The sequence below is a fragment of the Podarcis muralis genome, chromosome 12 (assembly GCF_964188315.1).
Source record: "Podarcis muralis chromosome 12, rPodMur119.hap1.1, whole genome shotgun sequence".
NCBI lineage: Eukaryota > Metazoa > Chordata > Lepidosauria > Squamata > Lacertidae > Podarcis > Podarcis muralis.
This window is the reverse complement of record NC_135666.1, coordinates 45,713,136-45,734,388: the sequence shown is the minus strand read 5'-3', so window position 1 is coordinate 45,734,388 and position 21,253 is coordinate 45,713,136. Positions and strand designations below refer to the sequence as shown.

Below are 21,253 nucleotides of genomic sequence, written 5' to 3'. Positions count from 1 at the left end.
TTACGGCGCTCATCTCGCTTTACTGGCCAAGGGAGCCGACGTTTGTCCTCAGACAGTTTTTCCAGGTCGTGTGGCCAGCATGACTAAGCCGCTTCTGGCAAACCAGAGCAACGCACGGAAATGCCGTTTACCTTCCCGCCGGAGTGGTACCTATTTATCTATTTGCACTTTGACGTGCTTTCAAACTGCTAGGTTGGCAGGAGCAGGGACCGAGCAACTGGAGCTCACCCCGATGCGGGGATTCGAACCTCCAACGTTCTGATCAGCAAGTCCTAGGCTCTGTGGTTTAACCCATAGCGCCACCCACGTCCCCCAGCAGACTGTACAAAGGCATAAAAAGAATATGTTTCAAATATATTCCTGAAACTTCTTAATATACTTACAGACGTTTGTTCCAGGATTGGGATTATAACTTTCTAATAAATCTAAACTAAAATTAGTAATTTACATCTAATGATTAGATGCTAAAGCTGCAATCCTACTTAGGGAGTAAGCTCCATTTAAAAACAGCGGGAGCTAGTTGCAGTAAACATGCACAGAATTGCACTGGTAAAGCTTGCGAGAAGTTTTTCATTTATTTTCACCCGAGGCATTTCTTCTTTATTATTCCTGTTGATATTTGGAATGTCAAAATGAAATTTCACTAGACCCATGAGAAGACAAGAGTTCAATTAAATTAACTAACAGCCTGTGTACTCATGTGCCCTCTAGTGGGCGAGTTCCCTTATTTAATAAACGAGACATTCATTAAACACCTACTCCATAAAAGTATTTCTTAATGGCAATCAAGACGTGGGGATTAGTCACTTAATTTAGCTGACATTTTCTAAAAAACTATTTATGATGACAAATAGACTACTTTAAAATAATAAAACAGATCAGCCTTTCAAGAACAGTTCCAGAAGATGATTTTTATTTTTTAAGGTAGTTAATTAGGCTTTCACCAAAATGCCTGAACAGTATTTTACTATTGATTTTGAACAGAGTCTTGAAGAGGAATGACAAATTATGAAGTGTTTATAGTATGCAAACCTCTCCAGCTAGAGATACTTGCTATTCTATTGTTTAGGGAAGTTTTTAATGTCTGATGTTTTATCGCTTTATTATTAATAATATAAATATTCTGTTGGGAGCCACCCAGAGTAGTTGGGGAAACCCAGCCACATGGGTGGGGTATAAATAACAATAAATATTATTAATTATTATTATTATTATTATTATTATTATTATTATTATTATTATAACTCCCCTCAAGCAGGAACCCATATGCAACCTCGCTAAACATCCTACTAGTAAAGGAAACTGCCCCAGAAAGAAATACATCCTAAATTCCCTCTTTCAGCGATATTTTCAGGGTTGTCCATCTAATGTGATGATAGCCAAAATCTGGGCCAAAAACACAACCTGAGTTATATTAATGGGATAGACCAAACACTGAGACCCCAAATAGTACACAGCTATACAGCATGGGCCTATGTCTGTGTATTTGTGGTGGATACACAAGGTAGGCAACTGAATTTACTACCTCATTACTACTGAGGGAGCACACTTGAAAATACAGAAAAGACCTCAACAGATGTTCTGGTCAATCCTACCCATGGCTAGGCAAACTAAGGCCCAGGGGCTGGATCGGGCCCAATTGCCTTCTAAATCCGGCCCACGGATGGCCCAGGAATCAGTGTGTTTTTACATGAGTAGAATGTGTCCTTTTATTTAAAATGCATCTCTAGGTTATTTGTGGGGTAGGAATTCGTTCTTTTTTTTTCTTCCAAAATATAGTCCGGCCCCCCACAAGATCTGAGGGACAGTGGACCGGACCCCTGCTGAAAAAGTTTGCTGCCCCCTGCTCTGGATAATCTGACAGTGTTTTTTACTATTATTGATTAATTAAAATTGTATACCGCTCTTCATCTAAAGATCACAGGGCGGTTCACAATCTAAAAATACAAAACGAGAACACAAAATGCGTAACAAAAAAACCCAAACCAAACCAATAGCGCCCCCCCCCAACACATTTTAAAAGGCCACCAATTGTTTAATCTGCCAAAGGCCTGGTTATAACCTCCCTGAAGAAAGCATTGCACAAATGGGGAACCACTAAATAAAAAGGCCCATTCTTGTGTTGCCACCCTCCGGACCTCTCATGGAGGGGGCACATGAGGAAGGGCCTCAGGTGGTTATTGCAGGGTTTGGGTTGGTTCATATAGGGAGGCATTGCAATCCTGAGCAGTTAAGGCTTCATAGATCAAAACCAGAACTTTGAATTGGGCCCGGAAAGTGGCAGTCAAGTCAGGATCATTTGTTATGTGCTCAAACGGTCTTGCCTCTAGAGAGCAATATGGCTGCTGAACTCTGCACCAGAGGAAGTTTCCGAACCATCTTCAGAGGCAGCACCACATATGACATGCTGCTATAATCTAACCTTGACATTAAAGGGTAAAGGGACCCCTGACCATTCGGTCCAGTCGTGACCGACGCTGGGGTTGCGGTGCTCATCTTGCTTTACTGGCTGAGGGAGCCGGCGTACAGCTTCCGGGTCATGTGGCCAGCATGACTAAGCCGCTTCTGGCGAACCAGAGCAGCACACGGAAACGCTGTTTACCTTCCCGCCAGAGTGGTACCTATTTATCTACTTGCATTTTGATGTGCTTTCAAACTGCTAGGTTGGCAGGAGCAGGGACTGAGCAACAGGAGCTCACCCTGTCGCGAGGATTCAAACCACCGACCTTCTGGTCGGCAAGTCCTAGGCTCTGTGGTTTAACCCACAGCGCCACCCTCGACATTACTAGGGCACAAACAACAGAAATTAGGCTATCCTTGTCTAGATAGGGATGCACTCTGCGCCATCGAGGCCACCTGAGCCTCAAGTATCAGCAAAGGATCCATGAGTACTCCCCAGACTATGAACCCAGGCGTTCAGAGGAAGTGTAACCCCATCAAGACATTTAAACTGCCCCCTAGCCCCCCCCCCCCCCCCCCGGCAACAGAAGCAACAGCAAGTGGAGTGGAGATAGCCCCGCTTTCATTTCAGCACACAGAAAATGACGGATTCAGGGATGGCTCTTAGACATATAGGTTCAGTTAAGCGCATTTTGTTTAGTCAATAAAGCTTAGTGAAACGTTCCAGAAGAGAAAATAACAGATGTTAGTCTACAGCATAAAAACTTGGTAAAATACAAGCTAGCATTATGGATCTAAAGCACACTGATGCAGAGTTGAGATACCTTTCCGATTCATGACCTAGGTCATTGAGCAGGCAAGCAAAGACACGAGGCTCTCAAAAGAGGAGACTGACTTGGTGCTACAATGAAGGAATATATAAAATTCTAGAATTCTATAAGAGTTGGAAGGGACCACAAGGCTCATCTATTCCAACCCCTGCAAAGCAGGGATGTTTTGCCCAACATGGGGCTCAAACCCACAACCTTGATTAAGTATCTCATGTTCTACCAAGCATAGGAGCCAACTCCTGTGAGCCAAGGTCCCTTCAGCCCTCCCAACAAAATATTTGAAAGGGCTGCCCCCACCAAAAAAGTTGATGGGCATTGCCATTCAAATTGTGTGCTGTGCATGCCGTTTCTTGTGATTATGCAGGGGCCCCCAAATATTTTATTCAAGTTGGCACCCTGTTACCAACTGAACTACACAAATTTTCCTTTGAAGAATATAAATTTATGAGACGTTGCTAAGCTTAATTGCTAACTAAGACATTTCTTAGTTTAACTGCTAACAATCACCATTGTCATTCTAAATTAGAGCAGGATAGTACATTCCTCAAAATATCTGAATATATGAAACAAATCCAAGAAATCTCAGCTACAAAATAACACATATTAAGTTTCTTGGAAACAGAAGCATGCCTGGGGCACATCTGACCATACTAAAAATTGTCAATTAGAAATTCCGGTGTAGTCTTATATCTCTGGGAAAACAAAGTTGTCTGGTTCGTTGGGACCAGTTTGCAACTTACTACTCGTGTGGTTGATGACTTTGCTGTAAGTGTGGCTTATTGCTTGTAATTGATGTCTTCTAAGACAAGCTTAAAGTTTTGTGATTTTATGGCAGGAGAAACAGTCTGTGGCGATCACACAGGGTCCCCGGACGTTTGACGGTCTATTGATCCCTGTGCCACCACTGTGATTGCTTCCCCACTGCCACCAACCCGTTTCTCTTGGGTACACACAGAGTCCAGACAGTTGTTAACATTAAACCAAATAAACAAGTTTATTTTATAAGCATTAGCAAGCTTATGGTTTCAGATAATTTTTCTTGTCAGTTTCTTAATCTTAGTTTCTTTACCGGCCTATACCTTCCTAATAACGACTAACTGATTATCCCAACTGTCTATTTGACTCCTTTTAACAGATTCTCTCACTCTCTCACATCAAACTATCCCCACCCACAGGCTTATCCTCCCTCTCTCTTCTCTAACACCAGACTGACACCTTAACAACACTAACTCTAACTCCTCCCCTTGGGTTCCCACTGACCAATCACTTCACACTCATTTAACCCTTTCCTTATGACCCAGCATGATGTCACCTTGGAGGGCAAATGCCACACAGTCATATTAGGAATAGGGGACCAAAAGCTTGGAATGCCCATGTGGTCTCCATCACTTGTTAGGATGAAGAGGACACCCCAAAGAGATAACTTGTATTTCCAATGCAATAGGTTTAATTGGACTACATTGGCTTGAGGGAAATAATTAATATGCACATCAGTTATGAGGCCTGATTCATTGACTCTGGGACCAGCTAAAGCAGGCTCTTCCTAACATGCTGGACAAATCATTTTGGTTACCAACTGAGCCAGTTATTTCTTATCTTGTCATAGCAGACAAGGAAAAAAAACATCCCGAGCCCCATCCAAATTGAGGCAGTATTTTATATATTACCAAATCCCAATTTAGCCTTTTATCTTCCAGTTAAACCTATCTATTCTGATGTTCATCCTAAATTGTATTCTTCACTTTACTAAGCATATTTTTGTAGATCTCATTTGATTCTTTCCAGCTTCACTCTCTCATTCTTGAAGCATGGCAAACAGAAGTGAACACATTATTCACACAAAGGCTTCACTGATGCTGAATTTCGCAATATAACTGTTTCCAATGTCTTATAATATGTAATGACAGCATCCATTTATTTATGACACAGGTGAGATGCGACTACTGCATGACAACACCGCTTCAGGGACATCCCAAGGAATTTGAAGATCTAGTCTGCAGTCTTCTGCACACTGACCTTGCAAAGTCCCATTGATCCCAAGTAAGTGTGTGGAAGACTGCAAAGTTGCTTTTCTAAATTATTTTTCAGATTCTGTGCCTAACTTTTGTACACAAAATGACCATATTCTTTAATCTGAAATCCTGACAACATTGTCAATTAGTGATGTTATTGGCTGGAAGAGGTAGCAAGTGATTTTAGATGGCTTTAAAAAGATGCATGTAAAGCTATCTGTGTAATAACAAGAGCAAACAAAATATTTATTTTAGCTTGCATTTATCACACACCTCCTAATAGCTTACTTTTATCTTATGACAGTTCCTTTGACTAGTGTTAACCTTGATCAAGCGTATTATAGGGTACGCATTTTCAGCAGCTGCATGCTGTGCCTTCTTTGTATTATCCACTATACAGATTCAGCTTATTATATGCACACATTAGAAGTCTCCTGTGACTTCTTTTGAAGACCTAACTGTATAAAAAAGAGAAAGCAGCTGCATGCTGTGTCCCTTCCACGGCACCGAAAATACCTGAGAATTACCACCCGACTAATTTCCTCCAGTCAGAGAAGTGACGCTTTGGATTGACACTTTCTAATCAGTTGGGAAGGGGGAAATAAGTAAATAATTTATTTTGACAGTCACTTCATAATGTATTGTGACAGCCCATAAGCCTATATATTCAAAAATTCCATTTCATGCATTTTGCAAAATTAATTCCAGAAAAAGTGTGTGTGTGTGTGTGTGTGTGTGTGTGTGTGTGTATTCATTCCAGAACCCTATTTAACAAAATATAATTTTTAAAAAACAATTCTTTTGTACTTCAGAAGTTGCTTTGCAAAATTAGCAGACGTTTAAATTGTCCCAAAACAACAGAATTTAAAGAGAATCCATATATAAATCATGTTGATGTCACAGTCCCTGGTCACACTGAAATTAAAGTTTTGCAGCATATTTCATTAGCATACTTCCAAGCGCTACTGGTCTTTGCTTGGACTCAATTACCTCTTTAGCATGCTCAGTTCTGGAGAGGCCTGGCCTGGCATATGCTATCACTTTGTCGCAAGTAGGGAGAAATGAGATTACGAGAAAAGGGGTAAACAACAGTCCCATGTCAACCACGAATGGCCAAATTTGTCCATCTTGGTTTCATTCCATTTCTCATTTTTCAAATCTTAAGCTCAGTTCCACAATTTCCACATCAGCTTGGGTGTGGATTTTTTTTTAAAGTCCTCTTTAAGGTTCATTAACATTTCCAGCATATTTTTCCTAATAAACCTTTTCACAAGCAATTCCCCCTAATAGAAGGCATATTTTAATGTTATATTCATTAATATGTGCATTTTTAAACACATTTTCCCCCTAATATATGAATTTTTGATACACGTCATTTGGTTGGGGAAGAGCACTGTGAAATTAAAAAGTCTGCATTTCGTAACAGTGTGCATTTCAAAGGATAGAGATGTTGCGGTGCATATATTGTTAAGGTAACGTGAACCGGGTAGTTTTGCATTAAAATGGGAACCGAATCACATTTCTCTCCCTTCCCTAATGGCAACACTAACTAGGTCATGTCCCAACACTTTTGGCATCATGTTCACCAGGGCAACATTCTGTACAGTAGGATGTATTCCAAGTACAGGGTCAAAGCAGGTCACAGTGGTCTGACACACAACTGGATTTGTGCAATCGCTAGCAGATACCAAGAACACACATCTGTGATCGTGTTTCCCAAGGCCATTATGGAATTCCCCAGAGTTCCAGGCTTATCGCCTGCATTATTGCAGCTCTGAACCAGAGACAGGGAAAAACAAATGAGCCCATCTCATGTTGCCCAGTCTCTTTGGGACGCTGGCAGGCAATGACCGCCCCCTTGCTTAACAGGTTTACTCCAGGCTGCAGCTGGCTGCTCCATTTGGGGGCCAGAAATGAATTTTCTAATGTCTGGCTGTAGAAAGGCACATTTTGTGCCTTCCTTAAGTCCTCTGTAAGTTAGGATAGTATTCTCAATGGTCTTTGCACTGAACAACCATCACAACTTGGGAGGCGAGTCAGGAGAGGACTAAGTTGAAAATGCACCTTTCCTAACACTCTTTTTTGTTATTTTTATTTTATTTTGACAAAGTAATAATCATAAATAAATAAGAATAAAAATGTGCACCCCACCACCAAGACCATTCCATAATAACTATCCAACCTCCCAAAAATTCAACACCTCTTGCAATGGTTTGATCCCTTTCTGTTTTAACAGTACAAATTCTACAAACACCCTCCATAGCTGCTCAAAATCATTTCTCCTGCATATGCCCTGTCTTATCTTAATGGCACATGTTAATTTATCATTAATAGCCATATCCCACACCACTTTATACCATTTTCCATTTTATATTCTGCTTGCCCATTCTACTTCCTAGCTATCATAATTTGTGCAGCTGTCAATTGGGGGGGGGTTACCTAACATTTAGCAGAAAAACAGGGGCTTCCCCATAGCTAGGGACCTGCCTCTAATTAGCAGCTGCGGAATGTGGAATGGGAATGTCCAGCGGATCTGGGCACATGCTAGAAAAGGGACCTGCTCTTAGCCTAACCATATGCCCATAGCTGTCAACCTTCCCTTTTTTTGCGGGAAATTTCCTTATTCCAGTGCTGTTTCCCACTGCTTCCCACTGCTATCCCAGATTGTTAGATATCCCATAGACTGTCCCCGGGACAGGTGAGGCTGCTGATCCCTTATTTTCAAATCTCAAAGTTGACAGCTATGCATATGTCTAGAAAAAGGGTTTCACTGCAGTCAAAATCTTCAAGCTTGGGAATAGCACCTAAGTTGGGCTGTACACTGGATTTGGGTCAAGCACAAACCAAAACACTGTAAACAACTAAAAACATTGCCAGGATTTAAAAAAAAAAATGAGTGTTAAGAAAATATGGAGGGGTGTGTGTGTGTGTGTGTGTGTGTGTGTGTGTAAAGGCAGGCATCTACATCAAAAAGCAGTATGGGGTTGCTTGTAAGGCAGCTTTCAAACAGCCCCACATTGCTATTTGGAGAACACATAAGACAAAGCCAAGGTGAGCAGGACTGCATTGTCCACTCACCAGCTAGTGAGCAGAAGGTTTATTCCTGGTTTCTGCAGCACAGTGGGAGGCGGGAAGGATACATCTATTTTTTCCACCCCCTCCCAACCATAAGTTCAATAAGGGTTTCAAAACTCTTGATTAAGCCCACATTTGGGATGGCGGTGAAGAAGACGCAGCGTCTCCTTCCCTCACCCCCACACTCTACGACCATACACTTGATTAGCGTATAAAACCCTAAACAAACATTAGGGCACCCCCCCCAATCGATTTGGGGCCCAGATCCAGTTGGACCCAGGTTAGGGCTGATCCAAAGTCTTGGACCCAGAGCAGATATGGGGTGTGGATAACCAGGCCATTTCTTCAGGTAAAGTTTGAGGTGGGGGAGAAAAAGTCCCATGCCAGCCACTCATTTCTTAATTGTAAATAATGAATAAAGTGTATCCAAATTCTAAACCCCAAATCAGGGTCCACTTCTTCCTTGCCAACCGCAATTGCACTGTTGTGGTCTGCACCGAAGCTCAACAATTGATGTGGAGTACCATATAATTTCCCCATTTCACTGCCCCTTCTCCTGTTTCCTCCTATACCGAACCACCACCTGCTGTCGATGCAAGCACAGCCCACACTCCCTCTCCTGTGGTTGCCTATTAATACATGACAGATAATGTGGATTGAGCCTTAGCCGAGAGGAACAAACTGTTTCAATAGTGCAGTAATTGGCCTTCCTCCTGGATTGTGACAAATGAAATGTTTATATTCAACTAACCGGGCAATAACTGTATACATTGAAATTGTCAAGGCAAGCACACCAGAGACAAAGCCAATTAAGTCAATGAAATCTAAACAAGATTAGTAGGTCAGGCCTTAAAATTTCAATTAAACATTCCACTGATAGTATTGGGGCAACTAAGAAAACCTAGTTATTGGGAATGGCCACAGAGAGTCAATTCCCAGATACTTTGTGACAGGCCCCAGATCGCCTGACCCTTTCCTACTCCCTTAAAAAAAAAAAAAAAAAAAAATCAAAAGTTTTGCTTTACTTTGCTTACAGGTACAGGGTAATAACCCAACCACTCACCATCTTAATTTGCCCAGGCGTATCTATCCATATGGGACGCGGGTGGCGCTGTGGGTAAAACCTCAGCGCCTAGGACTTGCCGATCACATAGTCGGCGGTTCGAATCCCCGCGGCGGGGTGCGCTCCCGTAGTTCGGTCCCAGCGCCTGCCAACCTAGCAGTTCGAAAGCACCTCTGGGTGCAAGTAGATAAATAGGGACCGCTTATTAGCGGGAAGGTAAACGGCGTTTCCGTGTGCGGCTCTGGCTCGCCAGAGTAGCTTCGTCACACTGGCCACGTGACCTGGAAGTGTCTGTGGACAGCGCTGGCCCCCGGCCTCTAGAGTGAGATGAGCGCACAACCCTAGAGTCTGTCAAGACTGGCCCATATGGGCAGGGGTACCTTTACCTTTACTATCTATCCATATAATTTGTCCTATGCCAGTTTTATTCGAATTTGTGTCATGGGCCTATGAACAACGTCCTTTAGTCAAGGAGGAATCTTTGAGGGTCAAAGGAGTCAAAGGTGATGACTGTTTAAAGGAAAAGTGAGCAAGGCTTGTCAACACTTCCACTTGTCATGTGCTTTCTGGGCACGGATCTGAGCCGTTTTCCATTTGCCGCGCCACTTTCCCCAGGAAAACCTGCTCTTCAGCACTGAATTTGGGAGAAAAGTCAACCCACAGAAATCACATTGAAATTACTCTGAGCCAGAGACAAAAGATTGGGTTTTCCCATGGGAAAATGGCAGGTCAAGTAGAAGTCTGGGTGAGCCCTTCATGCAGTGTTTCACAATCAGGGACTATATTTATTTTTATTTATTTTATTTTTAAAATTTCTATACCGCTCTATATTTTTAAGAAAAATCTCAAAGTGGTTTACAGCATATTAAATTAATTAAACATAAACAAACAATCTGAAGAAAGTCAAATATAAAGTATACAGTCAAAGCAAGATAACAGAAAACTAAAATATTATCTTAAAGATTTCAAAAGAAAACATTACAAAGGAGGCCAACTACTGATATGGCCCCCTGGGGGCCCCAGGATATTCCAAGGGGGCCCCAGGTGAAAATCGCGTAAATGGGGGGCCACAGCATGAGGCTGTGAGGGCCACAGAGGGAAGTCAGAAGTGAAGGGGGAAAACTTTTTTTAAAATCCTGATTGGCTGGCTATCCGCTTGGCCAATCACAAGCGACTAAGGGAACGGTTCACCAGGGACTAGCGCTCCTTTTTGCCACGTGCATTTCTTGGGAGCAGTCCTGTTTTGCTTCTGTTGGGAAAGAATGATCACCAAGGCTTCCGTTTTGACCAGTAGAGCCTGTGATCTAGAACCCCCAGGTCAGGTAAGTGCGATGCCCTGGCTCTGCAAGGCATGGGATGAAATCCACCCCAGCGCCCAGCCTGGAGTCGTCTGGTGCTGCTGACCTGAATCTAGTAAATAACTGTCTACTCAGAAGAAAGCCACACTGAGTTCAGTGGGCCTTACTCCCAGGTAAAGGTGGGTGGGACTACAGTGGTACCCCGCAAGACGAACGCCTCGCAAGACGGAAAACCCGCTAGACGAAAGGGTTTTCCGTTTTGGAGGCGCTTCACAAAACGAATTTCCCTATGGGCTTGCTTCGCGAGAAGAAAGCCCATAGGGAAATCTCCGGGACAGTGGGGAAGCGCAGCGCGTCTTCCCCACTGTCCTCGGACCTCCTCCCGCCGCCCGGCATCGGAACCAAGCTCCGATGCCGGGCGGTGGGGCCGCAAAGCCTGGGCGCGCTGATCTCAGCGCGCGCAGGCTTCGGCATACTGGCAACTCTCCGCAAGCAGCGGGAGCGCTCCCGCTGCTTGCGGAGAGGTCCGCGAAGCCTGTCCAGGACAGCTTTTGAAGGGGGGGGAGCAAAGACTTTCGCCCCCCGCCTGCCTTCAGAAGAGGTCAAGGACCTCTTCTGAAGGCGGGCGGGGGGCGAAAATCTTTGCTCCCCCCCCCCCCCCGCCTGCCTTCAAAAGCCGTCCGGGACAGCGGAGAAACGCACTGCCTTTCTCCGCTCTCCCGGGAAGGCAGGCAGGGGGGAGCAAAGGCTTTCGCCCCCGCCCGCCTTCAGAAGAGGTCAAGGACCTGTTCTGAAGGCGGGCGGGGGGCGAAAATCTTTGCTCCCCCCCCGCCTGCCCTGCCTTCCCAGGGGCTTTTAAATCGCCCCGGACAGCGGAGAAGTCCTCCGCTGTCCCGGGCGATTTTAAAATGCCGCCCGCCAGCATTTTAAGATTGCCCCGGACAGCGGAGAAGTCCTCCGCTGTCCCGGGGTTTTTTAAAATGCTTGGGGTGGGAAGAAAAGCCCTTGTCCCCCCCCCCCCCCAGCCTTCAGAAGAGGTCGGGGGACAGACTGTCCCCGGACCTGGTCTGAAGGCGGTTTCCCTAGGAACGCATTAATTGATTTTCAATGCATTCCTATGGGAAACCGTGCATCGCAAGACGAAAAACTCGCAAGACGAAGAGACTTGCGGAACGAATTAATTTCGTCTTGCGAGGCACCACTGTATAGTGTTTTATCTAGGCAGCCAGAGCTCCTCTGGATGACAATATCTTTTTGCACTACGTCAGTGAGGACCACTTGCTATTAAAAATGCTCCCATATATATAGAACTCCCTGTCTGCCTTTTGGACTGTATCTGCAGGTTTTCTCCTCTGTGTCAACTAACTGGGGTCAAATAAGTGCTGTTTACTTTTTATAATACATGGAAGACGCATCTTCCTAGGGACGTTCTGGACTCTTCTTCCTTGGAGGTTTCTAAGAAGAGGTTAGATGGCCATCTGTCATGGATGCTTTAGCTGAGTTTTGTACGTTGCAGGGGGCTGCACTAGACTTTGACCCTTCCTTCCAGCTCTGTGATTCTATGTTTCTATATTTTTCAGCTTCAACAATATTTCATTATGTTCCTATCATTTTATGCAACTGTATTGTGCATAAATTATAAAAATAGTTACCTTTTCTACAAGTAGGAAGGGGGGGATATGGGCATAGCCAGGATTTTTGTTGGGGGGGGCAGAACCTCAGATTTGTATTGTTTTTTGTTTATTTTTACTTATTTGGTGGGGCAGCTGCCCACCCCCAGCTATGCCCATGGGGGAAGGAAACAAGGTGGGGAGGGGGCCACGGTCAGAAAAAGGTTGGGAAATGCTGCTTTAATGCATTATTTTTAAAGAGATCACACTACAAGGCGAATAAGGTAAAGGTAAAAGTACCCCTGCCCGTACGGGCCAGTCTTGACAGACTCTGGGGTTGTGCGCCCATCTCACTTAAGAGGCCAGGGGCCAGCGCTGTCCGGAGACACTTCCGGGTCACGTGGCCAGCGTGACAAGGCTGCATCTGGCGAGCCAGCGCAGCACACGGAAACGCTGTTTACCTTCCCGCTAGTAAGCGGTCCCTATTTATCTACTTGCACCCGGGGGTGCTTTCGAACTGCTAGGTTGGCAGGCGCTGGGACTGAGCAACGGGAGCGCACCCCGCTGTGGGGATTCGAACTGCCGACCTTTCAATCGGCAAGCCCTAGGCGCTGAGGCTTTTACCCACAGCGCCACCCGCGTCCCTACAAGGCGAATACTTTCCATTAATTGTATTAATTTACCACAAGATGGCAGTGTACAAAACTCTGAATGAATACGAATCATAAAACACGGCCAAATCCTCTTGTTATAGTCTGTAAGATCCAAAGATAAATGGTGTGTGTATGTGCTGTTAACTAACTTTCACCATTTCCAATGATACTAAGTTCAGAGAGAAAGAAACCCAAACCAACCAGCCACAACATGCTTACAACAAAACTCCATCCGTTTTCCCTTCAGCGTATATCAATCTGCAGAACTTCACTTTCCAAACAAACCCCAGGTAATTTGTCTTAGTTGTTTCAAATCTAAACATAAATCTTATTTCAGATTTGCTGACTTATGAACCAATACCTTTTCTGTTGCTCCAGTGTAATAATCTTCATTGAAAATTCAGCTGGAAAACAGTGAGCTGGTTTTCATATAATGTCAAACTACTGGTTTGACAAGACATGAGTACAGTGGTGCCTCGCAAGACGAAATTAATTCGTTCCGCAAGTTTTTTCTTCTTGCGAGTTTTTCGTCTTGCGAAGCACGGTTTCCCATAGGAATGCATTGAAAATCAATCGATGCGTTCCTATGGAAACCGACTTCAGACCAGGTCTGAAAAAAACAGTCTGTCCCCCGACCTCTTCTGAAGGCTGGGGGGGGGGGACAAGGGCTTTTCTTTCCACCCCAGCATTTAAAAAAAAACCGGGACAACGGAGGACTTCTCCGCTGTCCCGGGGCGATTTAAAAGCCCCCGGGAAGGCAGGCAGGGGGGAGCAAAGACTTTTGCCCCCCGCCGGTCTTCAGAAGAGGTCCTGGACCTCTTTACAGAAAAAGCCGTCCGGGATAGCGGAGAAACGAAGGCTGGCGGCGGGAGGAGGTCTCTCCGCCCCGCCGCCAGCCTTCGGAGGAGGTCCGAGGACAGTGGGGAAGACGCGCTGCGCTTCCCCGCTGTCCCGGAGATTTCCCTATGGGCTTTCGTCTTGCGAAGGAAGCCCATAGGGAAATTCGTTTTGCGAAGCGCCTCCAAAACGGAAAACCCTTTCGTCTAGCGGGTTTTCCGTCTTGCGAGGCGTTCGTCTTGCGGGGCACCACTGTAATCTGTGGGCTCATGCACTCCATGCTCACCTTCATTGTTCCAATTTCCCTCCCTGATGTCCAGGTATACAGCTAATCATAATTTGAAGCTATACCCAAACCAGAAAAAAGCTGTGATTTCCCCCTAATTAGAAATTCGGAAAGAATTAGCAGAGAAGGAGCACGCAAGCCGACAGGATATTACCAAACTGTTTTGTATGTGAACAGTGCCAAGGACTATTTATAGGGTTCAGATGCTATTTAGAAAGTTTTCAGTTGGATTGCAAAGAAATTATCATAGCCAAAGATGGGGGTTTTATAGACCGAAAGAATTTAAAATTTCTAATTCTTGTCCAGCATGGAGGCAAACATACAGAGAGATTTTGTGTTTCATGTTGTGTGAAAATGAGCTATTAGTGCTTTAAATAAAGTCCTTAGTAGAAAATGTATGTTAATGTAAACCACCATGGACTTTGATTAATCTCCTGCAGCATTCTGAATTATGCCCGATAGTTCTTTTTCACATGTATGTACCACTGAACCAAGTCACTGCTTGATTTTCATAAGCTGCACTTTACCATCTGTGAGCTTAGCAGGCAAGCAGAGATGCGTTTTACTTATTTGGTTCTGAAAACAAATACAAATATCTGAATAAAATAGCCAATGAGCAGCTTTACTCATTAGTTCTCAAATGATTCTGGGTTTTCAAACTTCTTTAAGAGAATGAAGCAAGTCAGTCAGAGTCTTACCAGATGTCTGCATTTTAGTGTAGCCAAAAATGCTATGGGAAACCCAGAAATCCTCTACTCCAGAGATAAGAGGGTTGTAGATATCTCAGGCAGCTAATTTGTTGCCTTCAAGCTGCTGGTAACTATTGCTGCCAATTTTCTAAGATACTCATAACAAATCCAGCCTATGGATTGTATCTGGTACCTCAAGGGTTTTTTGTGGCCCCCTCAAAACTTGGCTTTACAATATATTAATTTAAAATAGCCTTTCTTTACAATAATTGACTACTCCCACGGGCCCCCTCCCCTGCTGCGATGACTTGATGAAAAGTTTATTGGTGACCCTCAAAAGATTCCACAATATGTGTGTGTCTATAGCTGCTTCCCCTTTCCTCACTATGATGCCAAAGCTTTTTCATACCTCAAAGCACACCACAAACTCCCCTTTTAATTTTTCTTTAATTACTGTTTCCGTAAGTCTCTCCTGAGACAGTGTGATGCCAAAACGTTTATTTTGCCTCCAAAGCAAAATAATTTCAAAGCAAAAGCAATTTATTCTTTAAAATATTATTTTACAGAATTTAATAACGAACATTGATTAAGAAACGATTGAAAACAGCGCAGAATAATTGACAGGAAAGTACAATGGTACCTCGGGTTAAGTACTTAATTCGTTCCGGAGGTCCGTTCTTAATCTGAAACTATTCTTAACCTGAAGCACCACTTTAGCTAATGGGGCCTCCCGCTGCCGCCGCATCACAATTTCTGTTCTCATCCTGAAGCAAAGTTCTTAACCCAAGGTACTATTTCTGGGTTAGCGGAGTCTGTAACCTGAAGCGTATGTAACCCGAGGTACCACTGTATTTTGAGAATCATCTCATCTCACAGGCCTTGTCCACACCTCACATTAAGCCGTGAAAATCTGACCACGTATGATGGCATTTCTGCAGGTAGATTATCTCAAAATACCACAAAGTGGCAGGAGAGCTGGGCAACTTGAAGCAGGACGCAAGTTCTGGACTTTTCATCCCACCTGCTGCTTCCCATTCCAAGAACTTTCAGCTGGACTCCCAAGCTAGAATACGTCTGGCCACAACAATTGGTCAAGACAACTGTTTTGCAAAAACTGTTTTCCAATGCATGGATCTGCCCCAGTAGCATGCAGCTAGCTCCTTTGTACCTCCTCTGCAACTTGCTGGTATCTCATAATAGACCTATCCATGTATAAAAGGTTCCCTAAAAGATAGGAAAGCTTGAAAAGTACTGATACGTAAGATTATCTAGCTAATAAGATGGTGGATGTAGCAGTCAAGGAAATGCACAGCTTACAAACTCTTATGGACAGGGAACTGAATTCCGCCACCTTAGGGTTGCACATCAAAAAAGAAGTGGGAGTTCCTGCACCTCTTTTTCTGGAAGAAAAACAGCACTGCTTACAGACCATAAGCAAATAATTAAATTGTCAACTTACCTCTGCCAACACTACAATTAGGATAAGCTCGATTTTTGATTCTGGGAAAAGTCCATTCACTTGAGGTGACATGCCAATAAGGACACAATTGGTAACCACTGATATGACAGTCATAGTTTGAAAAGCCAACTGAAACAAAAAGAAAAAGAACCATAATTCCTTTAACAAAAATATGTTTTCTTTTCTCAGGCTCCTGAATAGCCCTGACATTCCTCTTTGTTACATTCAAAAGTGCCAGTAACCAAAAGTTTGGGGCAGGTATCTGCATGAAATCTGCCACTAATAGTCTGGCCCAAACAGCCTAAAGATGGCTTAAAATCACATTCTATGATTCTATGAGTTGTGGCCAACCACATTTGCAGGATCGCAGGTTCCCCACCTCTACCCTTAATTGAATGCCCTGTAGCCTATAAAAGAAACATGTAAATCTGCCTTATCTTCAAGGAAAAAGATACTTCTTTTAAGAACTACAGTGGTGCCTCGCAAAATGAAAAGAATCCGTTCCGCGAGTCTCTTCGTCTAGCGGTTTTTTCGTCTTGCGAAGCAACCCTATTAGCGGATTAGCGGCTTAGCAGCTATTAAAGGCTTAGCGGCTTAGCAGCTATTAAAGGCTTAGCGGCTTAGCTGCTAAAAGGCTATTAGCGGCTTAGCGGCTTAGAAAAAGGGGGGGGGAGCGAGAAAAAATCGCAAGACTAGCAAGACGTTTCGTCTTGCGAAGCAAGCCCATAGGGAAAATCGCCTTGCGAAGCAACTCAAAAACGGAAAACCCTTTCGTCTAGCGGGTTTTCCGTCTTGCGAGGCATTCGTCTTGCGGGGCACCACTGTATAGGACAGTCTTAAGACACTGTAGCTAAATACTACACTGACAGCTAAATCCCCACACAACATGTCTATTTCTTGGGTCTGTCATTTTGTACCTATGCCTGCTTTTTAACTGAATTCTCAGGTTACTGTAAACTCATGGCATACTTTATAGACCTACCATATTTTTTCGTATATGACTAGGTTTTTCCCCTAAAAAATAATGTCAAAAATTAGGGGGCATCTTATACTCTGGGCCATCTCCCCCCATTTTCTTAAATCTGAGTCCCCCAAAATAGGGGGCGTCTTATACATGGGGGCATCTTATAGACGTAAAAATATGGTATATCCCACTTTTATACCCTTAAAAGAGAGGGAAAATGACTAACTTCTCATGTATTCCAATGGCAAATAGAGAAACAAATAAAGAAATGACGAAGTTATTCAAACATTATGCATCTGAATGGATTACCTGCCATACACCAATATTTGCAGCAGGCTCTGAAAATGGGCGTTTAAAGATCCTGCACATTTTTAAGGCATCAGAATACATCTCTGTGATGTTGTTGAGCACTGCAAAAACAGCTGCCAAAGGGTAGACACATGAAAAAAGGCTCACATAGCCAAACTGCAAGAACAACTCCAAATAATCATCAAAAGTACCCTGGAAGAAAAGAGAACAATTTAACCATAAATACAAGATTAGAAGCAGCTTTACAGATCCTGGCAGACCTACGTATTTTCCCAATTAGAAATATTAAAGTGGAGAGCGTGGGTGTAAAATAAAAAGCAGGAAGTGTAAGATTGACGTGAGCAGAGTATACATACCAACTACCTGTTTTCATTTCTATTCATTTGAAGATCAATTAATTCATCTTGTGTGGAACATAAGAGATGGTGTACAGCGCTGCTCCATGCCCAACATAAATCACCAGTTAGAATGAAGGTGATGTTTTAATAATCACATCCCCTCTTAAAGAACTGTGCTTGGTATGTGCTTTTGCCGCAACTCTAAATTTACCAAATAAAACCTTACTAATTATTGTCAGGAAATCTACCCCAAAACCCCAAGTAAATGTTTACTGGTGTTTCAAATGCGGCCAACACACAGGGAGTAAGCAAACTGCTTTTAGGTAGAACAAGGCTGTTTGTCCACCCAGTCTGAGTCAGGAGATTCCAGACATCCCTAAGAGCCCAAGAACCAAAAGCTGAAGTACCACGCTCTGCTTCCGGGGACTTGTGCAAAAGAAGCCAAATTATACAGTCACAGATGTGACTAAAAGAGTCCAGACAATGGTTTAGAATGAAGATGTAGATGTTCTCTAATCACAATTAAAACAGCAGCATATAATGAAGTCAGCTTATCGCGTAGGAAAAATAAGAAAGGAAAATGCTATTAGGAATATAGGACTATCTGGGAAATCACAGAACAGACAAAAAGGCTAATCTGATACATTAACAATGAATCCATGGCCCTATAACACAGGTTACAGTCAGGGAAGCAAAGGAAAAGGTGAGGCATCACACGCGGCCTATGGGTAATACTTAATAACCAGCCAATCAGAAGATGTCTAGGCCAAAACTTTCCAGAGCTGAGAGTCTAGGGTGTATGTGTGACTCCACAACTGCAAAATTCTTCCCAATTAAATGAAGTCATCGTCACTGGCCTTGAAGCCCTGGTACAGACAAGCCAGCACCCAGGTGCAATTAAAGAGAGTGTTAGCAGCCAGCAGAAAGAGAAACTGCTTCCTCATGAGCTCACCTCTTTACCCGGAAGTCTGAGCTCCAGGCAGAACCAACGTTGATGAACAGGGCCGAGTACAAGACCCCCAACCTCTTGACAATTCTTATTATACGAAAACCTAAATCAAAAACTCTTAGAGCTAGTGCAACAGGTGGTCCGGGTGAATGGGATGAGCTTAGAATGGTCTTACTGGGAGCTCCCTTTTTGGAATATGATGTGGATTGCTTCACTTACTTCAAAATGAAGTAAGATGTGGTATGCATTTTATCAGAAGACAGATACAGCCAAACATCGGTTGTCGAACGTAATCCATTCTGGAAAACCATTTGACTTCCAAAACGTTTGACAACCGAGGATCAAAGGGCGGTCAGCAAAGTCAATGGAGAAAAAGGAAAAAAACTCCCCAGAAGCCGTTCAGTTTCTGAAAATCGTTCAAAAACCAGAGCAGTTACTTCCAGGTTTTTGGCCTTCAGGAGCCGAGACGTGCAATAACGGATGCATTTGGGAACCAAGGTTTGACCATAGATAGATAGATATGGTAAGCCAGCCCTTCTGCTGAGTGAGGCCCTGGACCCTAAAGTCCTGATGGTACCACTATGTCACATGCACTAGGATTTACCTGCTGGGGAAAGATTGGGGGGGTGAACTCAACATAAAGCAACATAAAGCGTCAAGTAATTTCGTTGTCCCCGAGAGGGGGTAATGACAATAAAGATATTATATTATTATTATTATTATTATTATTATTATTATTATTATTATTATTTTAGACCACTGGCTTGAACTAGCACAAAAATGTTATTTTCTAACTATTCGGGGGGGCATTTGTTTCCACTGTAAATTCCATTAAGGTTTCAAATATTTGCAATAGTCAAATTTGTTTTGTTTGTTTTTTTAAGCTTCCACTTTTCAGATGCAATGAACCACGGAAGAGGATACAGTCAACTTACCGGATAGGTATCCATCCCTTTTTCCAGATTAACTTGCTCAAGCAAAGTCAGGTCGGTATCTATATCCAAAGCTTTCACCTTTTTCTTCACACTCTTGGTCCGCCTCTTTTGGAGCCAATAAGGCAGCACAGCTTCTACACATTGATTAAGGACTTGGGAAGTTATCAGCAAAGTTGCCAAGCTCTTTAAGAAAATTAAGCAAAGCAAACATGTAACGAGACTGTAGCAGTCCTTTAAAAGGGTATTATATCTGCATTCAATTAACTAATGAGCATGTCCTGTCTAACAAGCACTACAGATCTAAGAATTCCACAAGACACTGAACTGAAGCAAAGCAAATTTTAGGCTGAATCTGAAAAAATAAGGATGGCAGCAATCACTGAAGTAGCTCATTTTGGTAGCAGTTTTCATTCCCACTAGCCTTACTATGTTAACAATTTCATGGTCAGCTGTTTACTAAATAAAGGACAGACCCAGAAATTTGACTTAAAACTAAATCACACAAAAATATAATTTGCAACCCACTTGAACCAGAGTATCTCAAACTTGTGTGAAGAAAGGATGCAGCTCTAAATGCTACTACAAGACTGAAAAGAGTAGAAAAGTCACTACAATGTACAGCAAGTAAAGCAAAGAAGCACAGAGCCATATTAAACATGAAGAAATTATTTCACATTACAACACACTAGCCTTAAGTTCAGTCTTAAGGACTACCTATCACAGCAGATCAGCTGCAGAGATTCTGGAAGATATTTCCAAGCTTGAAATTATTATCTGAATCAGTCTAATGTAAATTAATAAAAAAATTGGAGATATTAAGATAATCAGATAACTGAAACAATGTAAGATCACTCACCTGTCTCAAAAGTTTCATATCAAACATGACAAAAGCAATGTAGAATAACGATGCAAAGCAATTTAAAAAGTTGAACTGCAAAAGAAAAAAAGAAATATATATTCAATTCCATCATCAGTTCAAGATGGGAAAACTAAGGACCATGTGACATAACAATCTCAGGAAGGCCTCTTCCCTCCCCCCCCCCATCTGCCATCCTGTGGTGATTCCTCTACAATCGTTATTTTAGAAAATAAACTTCCCAAGGAGAAAATGGGATTGATCTGGTCAAGAGACCTTATGTTGCCAATTAATCTTGGGTAATTTAGTCAAACAGCTATACTCCAGATTATGCACTAAAAGAACACATCTGGCTGATCAGTTTTCCTTATCAATTTTTTAGCATTCATTTTGAATATGTCTGATTTTGATTTTTAAAACACAGATCTACTGGGCACATACACAGCAAAAATCCACAGATCTTAGGATACCATAGATGTAATCTACCACATACCCATTCTTAACACCCAGGGGACCTCTGGTGTGCCAAGCCTCTGAATCTGGCCCTTGCAATTTGCCCTGGGTTACATGTTCCCTTTCCGACAGCTGAGTGTAATCTCCAATCAACTGCAGTAGGGAAGGAGTTTAAACTTCGGTCCCCATGGTCTTCCCCACGCCGCACTGCTCTGGAGCAAGAGGAAAGAAGGAGCT

The 21,253-nt window shown here is 43.1% G+C and overlaps 1 protein-coding gene across 2 annotated transcripts in view; it reads right to left on the bottom strand.

Annotated features, from left to right (window-relative positions):
- Window positions 1-21,253, bottom strand: part of ANO10 (anoctamin 10) — a 91,703-nt gene that overhangs the window by 53,655 nt on the left and 16,795 nt on the right. For both annotated transcript variants that reach the window (XM_028749716.2, XM_028749715.2), the window contains exons 8-11: window positions 20,564-20,638; window positions 19,708-19,890; window positions 17,486-17,677; window positions 16,213-16,341 (exon numbers count right to left, since the gene is read on the bottom strand). In XM_028749716.2, the coding sequence (XP_028605549.2) occupies window positions 16,213-16,341; window positions 17,486-17,677; window positions 19,708-19,890; window positions 20,564-20,638 (579 nt within the window). The remainder of the gene's footprint in view (window positions 1-16,212; window positions 16,342-17,485; window positions 17,678-19,707; window positions 19,891-20,563; window positions 20,639-21,253) is intronic.